Source organism: Frieseomelitta varia, unplaced genomic scaffold (assembly GCF_011392965.1).
Source record: "Frieseomelitta varia isolate USP_RPSP 00005682 unplaced genomic scaffold, Fvar_1.2 scaffold_392, whole genome shotgun sequence".
Classification (NCBI taxonomy): domain Eukaryota; kingdom Metazoa; phylum Arthropoda; class Insecta; order Hymenoptera; family Apidae; genus Frieseomelitta; species Frieseomelitta varia.
Genome location: NW_025110137.1, coordinates 190,183 through 202,700, shown reverse-complemented (window position 1 = coordinate 202,700; position 12,518 = coordinate 190,183). Strand labels below are relative to the sequence as shown.

At 34.7% G+C, this 12,518-nt stretch overlaps 1 protein-coding gene across 4 annotated transcripts in view; it reads left to right on the top strand.

Annotated features, from left to right (window-relative positions):
- The window catches only part of LOC122531340 (protein trachealess), a 282,905-nt gene that overhangs the window by 97,306 nt on the left and 173,081 nt on the right, over positions 1 to 12,518 (top strand). For 2 of the 4 annotated variants that reach the window (XM_043659163.1, XM_043659161.1), the window contains one exon: positions 8,450 to 8,479. The exons of the other annotated variants lie outside the window; for them this stretch is intronic. In XM_043659163.1, coding sequence (XP_043515098.1) covers positions 8,450 to 8,479 — 30 coding nt within the window. The remainder of the gene's footprint in view (positions 1 to 8,449; positions 8,480 to 12,518) is intronic. 4 annotated transcript variants of the gene reach the window in all.

The following is a 12,518-nucleotide window of genomic DNA, read 5'->3' as shown; positions in this document are numbered from 1 at the left end:
GAGTGGGCCCTTGGAAACCTAGAGTTTCCTACGACGCTTCGCGGAAATGCTATTGTGGCCGAATTACTAAAAACTTCGAGTACTGATGTCTGGTCTTTATGCACTGTAAGAAATAAACTTGGCCTTCACAATTCAATAGCATAGGCGACACGTGAGCCGTAAATTCTCCTAACTGCATGTATGAGAAAACGACTTTCTCCGACATCTGCTAGCCGCTAATATAAATAAAATAAAATAAAAAACTAATAAAAGAGCTAATAAAAATAAATAAAGTGTACGTGTATAAGCGTCGTCAAATTTACTATACAGCTTTATGAAAACATTTAATCATTGTCTCCTTTTCCTTTTCTAATATATTACTATTTTATTTACCGGTATTATATCGGATTCATACCGGTATTGTACCGGATTCATACCGGTATTATACCGAAAACACATCTACCGACTTAACATCGTTATACCAGTATTCGCAATATTTCGGTTTCAGTTTACCGGTATAATACCTAAACCTCAAAATATTTCGGTTCTCAGTCTCTGGTTTTATTTGTGTCAGATAACAGTTTGTTCAATCTATTATTTTTGTAATATTCTTTTCGCTTTTTTTTTTTTTTTGGTGCTTTTCTTGGTTAGTTCCTTTGATGCTTTCTCCAATTTATCTGTAAGATTTACAGATAAGAATATTAAACTAATTATTTCATTATTAATTATAAGGTTACGATATCTACTCTAGTATATTAGATTAACTTCAAGAATTAATAGATTAATAAGTAGTACACAAACGTTCCGACTAAAACAGTTTTAACTAAAATTACTGACACCTAAAGCCTGACCTTTCCATCAGAGATGGAAATACAAGGTACACAAGCTTCCATTTATATACTTTACGAAAAGTTAAATCAAAATATGCTATATTACATCTATAAAATTCCTTTATATAAAAATTATATGAAAATCATAATAAAGTTAAATTATTAAAAATTATATTATATTATAATTGATCGTTTTCGCTAGAACCGACGCAATTTTAAGAATTAAGTTGCGAACTGTTTTAACATGTCAATATTAAGATTGTATTAATATTATTATAATGTCAATTTCAAGTTATGAATGAAAGAGATTTTGGCTCATCATGTCCAGTCAATTCTACGAAATTTCAGAACATAATAATGATTAGTGTCTTATCAGAACGTTCTGTGTTTCGGTTACCTACGACTTTCGAGGCTCACAGGAGAAAGAGAAGAAAAGTCGCGTGATCGAATATGGCCGAAAATGGCGCAAGATTTAAAGAGGTAGTTGAAGGGGGTAGCCACGGGGTGCCGATGCGCTTCGCCACAAATCTTATTCCCCCGATCGGCCAATATAAAGAAAGGATTATGCGAATATTCGGCCACAGTATCTATCATCGTGAATTATCACGCGGTGCGTTAGGACATTCGCGGAGACTTATTATCTGACATGATTTAGAGAAGGGGGTGGGGGGGGGGGGGGGCTAAAGAAGTTTCTGCGCGGGACCGAAAGAAATACGCTGCCCCCGCATATTTTTCTGACGTTGTACGCTGTCCCGCGAGAGTATCAATTAAATGATAATGTGGTGATTAATAGCAATGATGCGGTATCTGCTGATCGTTCGTCCCGCAGAAAACGTTGCCCGCTGCCACGAGGCCGACGTTTACGAGACCGATGATATCCCGGCGAAAAAGTCGAGAGTGGAGGGAACATTCGTCTGTAAATTCGGGGGAACATTCGTCATTTTTAGTTCGGGGACACGATATTGTTACGCGATAATCCTCTGTTTCGATTTTGAACAAGGAAGCGAGTTTGTTGGCGATTCAAAGGGCGGCTAGCGGCTTGACTGGAGAAGAATTTGATCGTTGATTCTGTTTTGAATCGCACGAGGAAGCGAATATACGTTTATAATATGTATTAAAACACGAAGTTGAATAAATATTAACGAGATATAAATACAGGAGACAATTGGACAATTCAAATGTTTAACCCTTTGAACACGCATGTCACGCTGGAAGTGACAGTACAAGTCTGTCAGAAAAATTTGGAAATTGTTTTACAGTACAAAAATTATAAAAGATTATATAATAAAAATATAAATAATGACGTTGCAGATTAATGTACCTAATTTCCACTTTCAAATAAATACAAGTGGACGCGCAATAACATTGAAAAACTAAACCGAGTTCAAAGGGTTAACGAATGATATAAATTTTCTCGAAGGAAGAATGTTTTTCTTCTTTCTAATTTTTCTCTCCTCGTGGTTCAAATTGTATACAACATGTAGCAATTTAATTTAAATTCGAATCATTATTAGTAAGTAGAAATATGTATTAATCGTGTCAATATTTTCTTTCTAGTATAATAACATTCAATATTTAATAAATACAAATAATTATTGTCAATGATATATTGGTCAAACAAAACCAGTCAGAAAATATATACAGGAAATTGGAAGATATTTATTGCAAATATTTATATATGCATTTAAAAAGTTTGTGTAACTGTATGACCAGCCATCTTAAGTATATAATAAATATCAAACATGATGTTATTTAATCTTACGATTTATTAAGTAATAAGTAATAAATAATTGAGTGTTCATATTTTTTTACAATACAATATTTGCATTAAATATTTTATAATTCTCGTATATGCTTTCAAACTTCAGTTTCAAACGAAAAAATTTCATTTTTTCTTTTCGACTTGTTGTTTCATACGTAGAAAATTGTAATATATAATTATTTCCTTTCCGATTTTACCGCCAGTTACACTATAATTACCTTACTTGCATAACATTCGTGAAATGCTCACACTTATGAAATGCTCCGTAGGCCTTGAACAAATAAAATCATTTCAAATAATACCGTGTAATACAACAATAAAAATATGTAAAACGTTAATATATGAAATATTGTATTATAAAATACAATCAAAGCACGTCCTCATTTTCAAATCATGTTTGCATGAAATACAAAAAAAAAAAGTAGAGGTTAAAAATATATCACGATACCAGGCAAAGCAGTCATTCAATATCTGTATAATATTTGTGCCATAGCAGAATCTCTAACACAACGCCTCCGGCGAGCGACAAAAGCAGAAGAAAAAGAAAAAGATAGAGAGAGACATATGAATGAAATAATAATAATAATAACATGTTAGGAACAAAGCAAAAGGAAAGTGTGCAAAGAGGTTCAAGCGTGCGTGACAACGTTCAACGAGCGCGCGGCCAGCCGATTTCGTCGGAGGACGATCGAGGAACGCCGTGGTGTAGAAAAGAGGGTCTGTGTGCCGGTTTTAAGCAGTCCGGCGACGTCTCGCGAATTATAAGAACGTGCGTCCGGCGAATGCACGTGGCGCAGCCGAATTTCTGCACGTGGGACGAGCGGAATTCCTAATAAGTCAGGCGACTAGACAGAAGTCTCGCGCGCTCGCCTCGTGCAGCGAGAGCGGTTGGCTGCTGCCTCGGGCCGACCAAGAGGGCCCTGGATAGAAGTGACGTCACGGATACGTGGGATTCCTCCCGAGCAGCTGGATCACGTGCTGCGGCCGAACGTGAGGCTAACTTAAATGCGGATCAGGGAGAAACCGTTCCAAAACCGATCCCCAAATGAATGCAACCGGCGGCCGCGATTCAAATTGTTTTCACGTTCTTCTGTTCGCCCGCGGTATCGACCCCCGCCGCACACGGGGCTTCAATTCAAGCCTGCCACTTCTCCGCCTTTTTCGAGGTCAATAGCTCGCACACGCCACGCCGCTTTGACGTCTTCCCGACAATTGACTCGGGCACGACGTCCGCGGGTCGAACACCAGAGGCACACCATCGTGTAGGCTTCGTTTAACCCCTTGCGCTGGCAACTGGTTCGCGGACCGTAACGAGTGACCGAATACCGTAACACGATGATTCGCCGCTTTCTTTTTCGAACTACGTCGATATCGCCGGATTGAAATTACTGGGAAGTAATAAGCTTGTCATTTGCTTTGCTTGAGTATTTGAATAGACTTAAATATATTACTTAAATATATAATTAAGTATATTTATACTATATATATAATACTATACATATAAATATATGTTTAAGTATATTTAAATATACTTAAATATATACTTAAATATATTACTTTAAATATACTTAAATATATACTTAAATATATTACTTTAAATATACTTAAAAATATTACTTTAAATATACTTAAATATATACTTAAATATATTACTTTAAATATACTTAAAAATATTACTTTAAATATACTTAAATATATACTTAAATATATTACTTTAAATATACTTAAAAATATTACTTTAAATATACTTAAATATATACTTAAATATATTACTTTAAATATACTTAAAAATATTACTTTAAATATACTTAAATATATACTTAAATATATTACTTTAAATATACTTAAATATATTACTTTAAATATACTTAAATATATTATTTTAAATATACTTAAATATATATTAAATATACTTAAATGTATATATTATTAAAAAGTAGTAAACTTGTCATTTGTGTTTTGCTTGGTTACATTTAAATATACTTGAATATATTATACTTTAATATACTACGTACATTCAAATATACTTAAAACTAAGAAAATGTTGCAATTTGGGAGAAAAAATTCTCGACGTGCGTCATTCCAGCGCAAGAGGTCGATTTAATTTGCGCGACAGGGTTTTTCGGCACACGGCGACAGGGTACGAGTTCGGGGAAGTGACAATATATTATAGCGGTTCACCTGGAAAAGTAATATCTTTTTCCCTCCCTGCAGAATAATACTAGAAATTTGTTCTGTCGATCGAAAACAAGAAATGTTTACTCCGCATTGGGATATCTTTGCTCTTTGTTTAATTAACCCCTTGCGCTGGCAATTGATTGCGGACCATAACGAGTGACCGAGCCGTATAGAATAATTCGTCGTTAAAAATATAAAGTCGCGTAAACCTCTACTGCCAAGTGATAATATTGTACATTTACAGAATATATGTCTTCATTGCGGAGATTTTTACTAATTCATCTTTGATATTTAAATTTTCCTCAAATTCATATCATTATGTAATATATTCGTATTATAGTTCGAAAGTTGAATATCGACGAAGATCAAGTGAATCACGCTTTCACACGTATATTCACACGTAATCTCGTTGGAGACTTTCGATCTTAATTCCATCTTCCAGCATCACCATCGAGCGCCTCGACGTTATCTCTCGGTGGTCGGTCAATTTACACGGCGTTGGGGTCGCGCGTAAATAGAAGCACGACTGATTTAATTTCCCGTAATGGCAATTGACTGCGATTGTCGTGGCCATCGACATTCCCAACGGAGGCCACGGTTCCTCTTCCGTGTCGAAACTCCGTGTTTTCTCAGTACAGTTATTTTTTTTTTTTTTTTCTAAAATTTACTCGTCAAATGAATGCACGCTTGTGACGAAGAAATTTGACTTTCTCTTATTTCATTCCATTATTTAATTTCAAATTAATTTCCAAATATCGTCGGAAAATAAAATATGCTTTTCTAAAAGAAAGAACGAAAGAATTATGGTACAGTGCGCAAGACCTTATTCATTTTCCTGTATCCCTCAAACGTTGGACAGAACGATTTCAATACAGTTCGAAAGTTTTAAAATATTTCCACCAGTGCAGCTTTGAAGATTTGTATGATTTTTAAATACGTGATAATTGTGCGACTTTTAAGTGGAAATATAAAATACGTAAAGAAAAATTTTTGTTCTTTGTTGTATTACAAACTTCTCTATGTTTTTTGCTTAAGTTTGCTCTGATACCAGTTCTTTTTTACTTTTGTGGTCGGTAGTTAATTATACTCTCAAAAATATGTATATGTAATAAAATATAATATAAATATGTTACATATGTTTATTATATTTTATATTATATTATATAAAATATAGTATAAATATATTACATATGTTATATTATATAAAATATAACATAAGTATATTAATAGTAATAAAGTATAATATAAATATATTACATATATTATATTTCACTATAAAATACAATATAAGTATATTAATAGGAATAAAGTATAATATAAATATATTACATATATTATATTCTATTTTATTATAAAATGTAATATAAGTATATTAGCAGTAATAAAGTATAAAATAAATATATTACATATATTATATTATATTTTACTATAACATATAAGTATATTAATAGGAATAAAGTATAATATAAATATATTACATATAAGTATATTAACAGTAATAAAGTATAAATATATTACATATGTTATATTATATAAAATATAACATAAGTATATTAATAGTAATAAAGTATAATATAAATATATTACATATATTATATTTTACTATAAAATGTAATACAAGTATATTAATAGGAATAAAGTATAATATAAATATATTACATATATTATATTCTATTTTATTATAAAATGTAATATAAGTATATTAACAGAAATAAAGTATAAAATAAATATATTACATATATTATATTATATTTTACTATAAAATATAAATATGTTAATAGGAATAAAGTATAATATAAAATATATTACATATAAGTATATTAACAGTAATTAAGCATAAATATATTACATATATTATATTTTACTATATAATATAATAGAAATATATTAACAGTAATAAAATATAATATATTACATATATTGCAACAATATCATTACAATAATAAATTTAGAATTTATTTCTTCTACGTCAGTCGCGTTCATAAAAAAAAAGAGAAGAAAATACTCTCAACCAAGTATTAACCCACTCTATCGGATAAAAAAATATTCGCCGGCCGATGGAACAATTTCACCGATTTCCAGGAGCGAGCAACAGCGAGAATCGTTCGCCCAGCTTTTTCTCGGCTATTCGCCGAGTCAATTCAAACGATCGGCGTGTCCAAAATAGGAGAACGGGTGTAACGCTCGGAAAGAAACTCGCAGTAATTACGTGTTCAGCCTAATACGTCCGGCAGTGAAAAATGCCGCACGAGGCCGGGATACTGGGGGCCGAAAATTTCTCGGCGCAAAACCGGCCCCGGTTAACAATGGGTATTTTCATTAGTCGGGGGCCCACGAGGCCCGCGAGGGCCGAACCGTAGGACATTTGATTCGGTTTTTATCGGTTCGTCCGACATTCCTGGCCGCGGGGCCCGCGCGCGCGCGCCCTCGATCGGAAAAACGGCCAGCCACTGCCGAGGCTTCTCGATCGCGATATCGAAAGAAGTTCCATTTAGGAGAAAAATAGCATTGTAAATGCAACGTGTCGCGGGGCTTGTACGCTGCCGGTTCGTGTCTCGCGCCAGGCAAAAACCATACCGATCCCCGGCTCCGCTTGCTTCTTCTGTCGAGCCGATATTCGCGATATTTGCCAAGATCGATTTCCGACGATCCGAAACGATTACTTTCGTTGTCTCCTGAATTTAAAACTTTGCCAAGATATTGTAGATACATTGAATTTGCAAATCCTTATCGCCTAAATCCATTGCAGTGGTTCTAACTCTGCAATGTTGCCACCATTGTCCCCAATATCATCACCGTGTGCTTCCACGAAGGAAAAGAAATGATCAATTTCCATGGCACAAATATTTTCAGCGTTTTTCGAGTAAAATGCCATTTATTGAAATGTTACCTTGGAAATTTTTTTTACAACGAACGAAACACTTTATTTTTAAGAGCACGTTCTTTCGAGCAAATGGAACATTTTATTTTCAAAAGTAAAATATTTTGCATTAATTTACATTTTACAAAAGTTAAAAAATATTTTACATTTTATATTCAAAAGTAAATATATCTATTTATTATTTGCCATTTCGAAATAGCATTTTTACCCAGCTCTGTACCACAAATTTGGCTCCGTTGCCGCGCCAAATTTTTCCACTTGAACAATGCCAAGGGGGGGGGGGGATGGCTGCAAAATCTAAACGGGGCCCGGTCTTATTTAATCTCAATATAATTACGAGTGCACGTCATAAAATTGCTTATTATACTATGGAAAACTTGATTCGGGGACCATAATACGGGGTTTGGAAATTAACCTTACCCTACCTGCCTGCCTACTCTGGTGATGATTATGTCTACTTATAGGTATAACTACTTATGTGCATCAAACTACCCGTCTATCGTCTCAAATAATATTCGCGGTTCTTCTCCCACCCCTTCTCTCTCTCTCTCTCGATCTTTCGCTTCTTCTCTCTTTCACACTTTTTATCTCCTTTCTTCTTCTTGTTCTTCTTCTCTCTCCTATCTACGGTCTTTCGTTCTTCCCCTTCCTCTCACTGTCCACGCGTTCTCCTCCGCTTCACGAAAAGGCTGCACGAAACTAGTTTATAAAACGGATAGGGACTATGTATGTATATAGCTTTTATACTGATCCAATGACCCCCAGCACGAGGGATCCTCCGCCAATGTGTGTAGTGACGTATCCTTGTTTGTGTTGCAGATTTGACGAGAGACACTACGCTTTCGAAAGGTATGCCAGCATATTTAGTCAGAACGCATGCCCCAGCTCGTTTGTTCTTACTCGTTTTCAGGTTTTTTTCTTTCTTCTTTCTGCCTCTGTCTTTCCTTTGCATTCGTTTTTTACTCCATCTTCGTCGTTTCTTTCTCTCTTTCTCCTTATTTTTTTTTTTTTTTTCTTTTTCTCATTGGAAACGAGTAATTTTCCGGTATGTTATTTATTTCTTTGATACTTTGTCTGTTGAATCTGGAGATGAAATTGCGATACTTTAACGAAGAGATTGTTTCTGTCGCTGATTTGGAATAATTTCTTTCATTCTTTCTTTCTCCTTTCCTTTTTTTTTTCTTTTTATTATTGGAAAGGAGTAATTTTCTGATATGTTGTTTATTGATTCTTTAATACTTTGTTCGTTGAATCTGGAGATGAAATTGCGATACTTTGCCTTTTAATGAGATTGATTTCTGAATAATTTCGATTTCAGATGCAAATTAATAATTTTTCATTGATCTTGTAATATTGCAAGCTTCGATGCCGATATTTAATTTTAAATTTATATCATTATAGCTTATGTTGTATTACTTCATATTGAAAATTTCACGTAACTTATTATCTACTTGCAAATGGAAAGAATGTCTTTTGCCAACTCCTTAATCGAGGCATTTTCCACGCAATGGAAAAAAAGGAAACATTTCAAGATTCAACAAAGTGCGTCCCTATTTATTCGATTAGCAGATAAATATTCCTAATACTTGTCGCGTAATTTCTAACCCCTTGCGCTGGTTCGCGGACCATAACGAGAGACCGAACCGCATATAATACCTCGTCGCTTAATATACTTAAATGTATATATTATTAAGATGTAATAAACTTATCATCTGTTTTTTCCTTCAATTATATTACACTTTAACGCACCATATACATTTAAATATATTTAAAAATATGAGAAATTTGGGAGAAAAAGAATTCTCGACGTGCGTGGCACGTCATTCAGCGCAAGAGGTTAAACCGACCAAATAAACGTCAATATATTTGCCAACAATACGTACAGTTACGTAATATTTTGTTACGTGTAAATAAAGGTTATTTTCATGAATATCGTCACGTACTCTGTTCCGTGAGCCATCGTACTCTCGCGATTGAGTGGCTCGTTAAAAGGGGATGCGCGATTTAAGAGGCCCGACGAAATTTCGAGGCAGCTGCCGTGCGAATCGATGCGGTTGGATACCTTGGGAATGACAAGTAAACGACCTTGGGAATTTCTCAGGTGTCGAGGATTTTTCTTTTTTTTACTGCGATGTAAATTACGCTGGCGGGCGTGTACACGATCTTCCACGAGATGACGAATTTAATGACAGCCGCCTCTCTGCGATGGTGACTCGTAAGAGCATCGCGGTGGTCCGACCAGCCTGCGGGATTGTTCTCCAACTGTCGGCTATTGTCGCGATGAATCGATTTTTCGACATTTCGATTATTTCTACGACATCAACTTTCAAAATGTTCGTTCTCGAGAGAGCTGTTTGCCTCGTGTGTTTGATTTTTCTCTCTCCATTCCTTTGAAAAGGGAACTGAAGAATTTTTCAACTTTTCAAAAAGTACATTTATCATACATTTGTCACACGTCTCAGACCATAAAGTCGAAGGTATTGTTCTTGTTACTCTTATTATTTATTTATGGATGAAAATCAGAATTCACAACGTAGCTGCAGAAGATAGGTTTCATATAAAAGTGACACTGAAGTAAAGAGAAAAAAGTAGATGAAGTCATCGAATTTATTTACATTGATAATTAAGTTACATTGACAATTAAGTTCTTAAGATAACAGAATATTGGATATCAAAATGTACATTTTTTTACTTGGCAAATATACTCGTAAACTTTTTTAATTTAAAAATTTATTTCATTTTTTAAAGAACACATTTATTACACCTTTCACCATTCTTCTCTTTACTTCGTGCAAAATGTGGAGAAATACTGAAGGAAGCAAATAAGAAATTAAGTAAGCAAGCAAGGGAATTCTTTTAATTTAATTTAAAAGTCTACTACTCCAAGAAATCGATTTATCAGGTTTTCTCTTTCACTTATTCTCGTTTCTTTAAACTGAAAATAGAAAACAGACGAAACCAATCGAAAAATTAGACAAAATGGTGAATGAAAGAAAGAGATATTTTTATACCTTTAGTATAAAAATCTTCTTCTTGAGAAGAAGAAGAACACTCTTACTTTAGCCTCGTTCCTTGCAAAATATCGAGATCAGTCAAAAAATTGAAACCAAACAGAATGACAAACTTCCATCGAAACTCTCGTAATTGCCACATATACTTTAATCTCGAGATCCACCTCTAAAGTCAACGTCGCGCGTTGAAAGTCGAGTCAATATTGCAAGACGACGAAACCAATCTAACCAGATCGATTGGACAGAAGCAGAAACAAAGGAAAAGAAAAGATAAATTCGATAAATTTGATCAAAAAAAAGAAAAAAAAAAAAAAGAAAATGACAGACAAATTTCTATTAAAAACGTAATAATTGGCGAGCGTGCCAGGTGAAGGATGAAAACGCGCGAGGCGGAAGGGGGCAGCGCGTTTCGCGAGGGGGCTGGCAGGGCAGAGCCGGGCGAAAGTAATTATTGCGCTACTCGACGATTAACTTTTTTTCAGAGCACGCCCGCTCGCTGCTCTATGATTTCGCAGGATGTATCAGCGGGATAATAACGTTGGAATATTCGTGGCTGGAGCCGGAACGTCGGATCGGTGTTAACCTAAATGCTCGAAGCACAGCCACGCAGTTAGGCGTGTTCCGATCGACCAGGCGACCAAGCATCTTTTCTGTCGGAGGTCGACAATTACCTAGACAATCCCGATAACCTAGTATAATGATTCTATTAATTCGTCATTACATGTTTTCGACTTGATAACGTTGAAACTGACGTCAACGACGAATTCAACGACCTACCATACTACGATCATGTATCTTGAAACAATGTCAAAGTGATTTTTTGGCCGGGAAAACACGGTCTCGAGACGTTTGCTAATAAAAAGTTTCAAAAAGAAATTTTATTTTCACGAAGACTCGAAGTCACCTCCACTTTTTTAAAATGTCATTGTATATTATTAACTTACATATGTTTCTGGCGTGCTGTTTAATCCCTTGCGCTGGCAACATTGTTACATAGCAAAATATTAACTACAGTTGAAGTGCCCCCAAATTTTCAGCCTATACTACTATATACATATGTATGTATTTTTATAATTAGCTCCAATATCATATTTATGCACATCTATTACCATACTATGCACACAACTTCGCTCTTTTCAGTACGAGACAAATTTACAATTCCTTTCCATCGTATCATTTCAAGTACAGTAGAAGTGCACCCAAATTTTTGACCAGTTCTATTATACATACGTTGATATTTTCATTAATTTGCTCTAATATTTATGGTCTATATTCCATCACATTCGTACATACTTTGCACAGAATCTCGCTCTTTTTAACCTCTTGCGCCGGCAACTGGTTCGCGGACCATAACGAGTGACCGAGCCGTGCACAATAATTCGTCGCTTTCTTTTCCTTTCGAACCTCGTCGGTACGATATCACTGGATAGAAATGATTAACTAATTATTAATTAACTAACTAATTAGTTAACTAAATTATTACTAACTATTACTTAAATTATTATTATTATTATTAAGAAGTAATAAAATTATCGTTCGTTTTGTCACATTTCAATATACTTGAAACTGAGAAAATGTTGCAATTTTTGGGACGAAAAATTCTCGACGCGATTAACGACTGAACAGCGGTAATCGCGAATAATAATCCCCGAATTGCCGAAAGTTTTCGTCTTGCTCGTAATTCTCGTCTTGCTCGACGTAATTCTGCGTCTGCGTGCGCATAATATGAATAACTTCCTATGAATCTCCATAATGGCCGGTTCAAAGTCGTCTCGCGATCCTTTATATGGGCTTACGCGAGGAGGGCCTCCTCCTCGTCGTCGTCGTCGACGTCGATCAACGGTTGAATTCGCATAGTTCATGCGCGTTTTATTAGC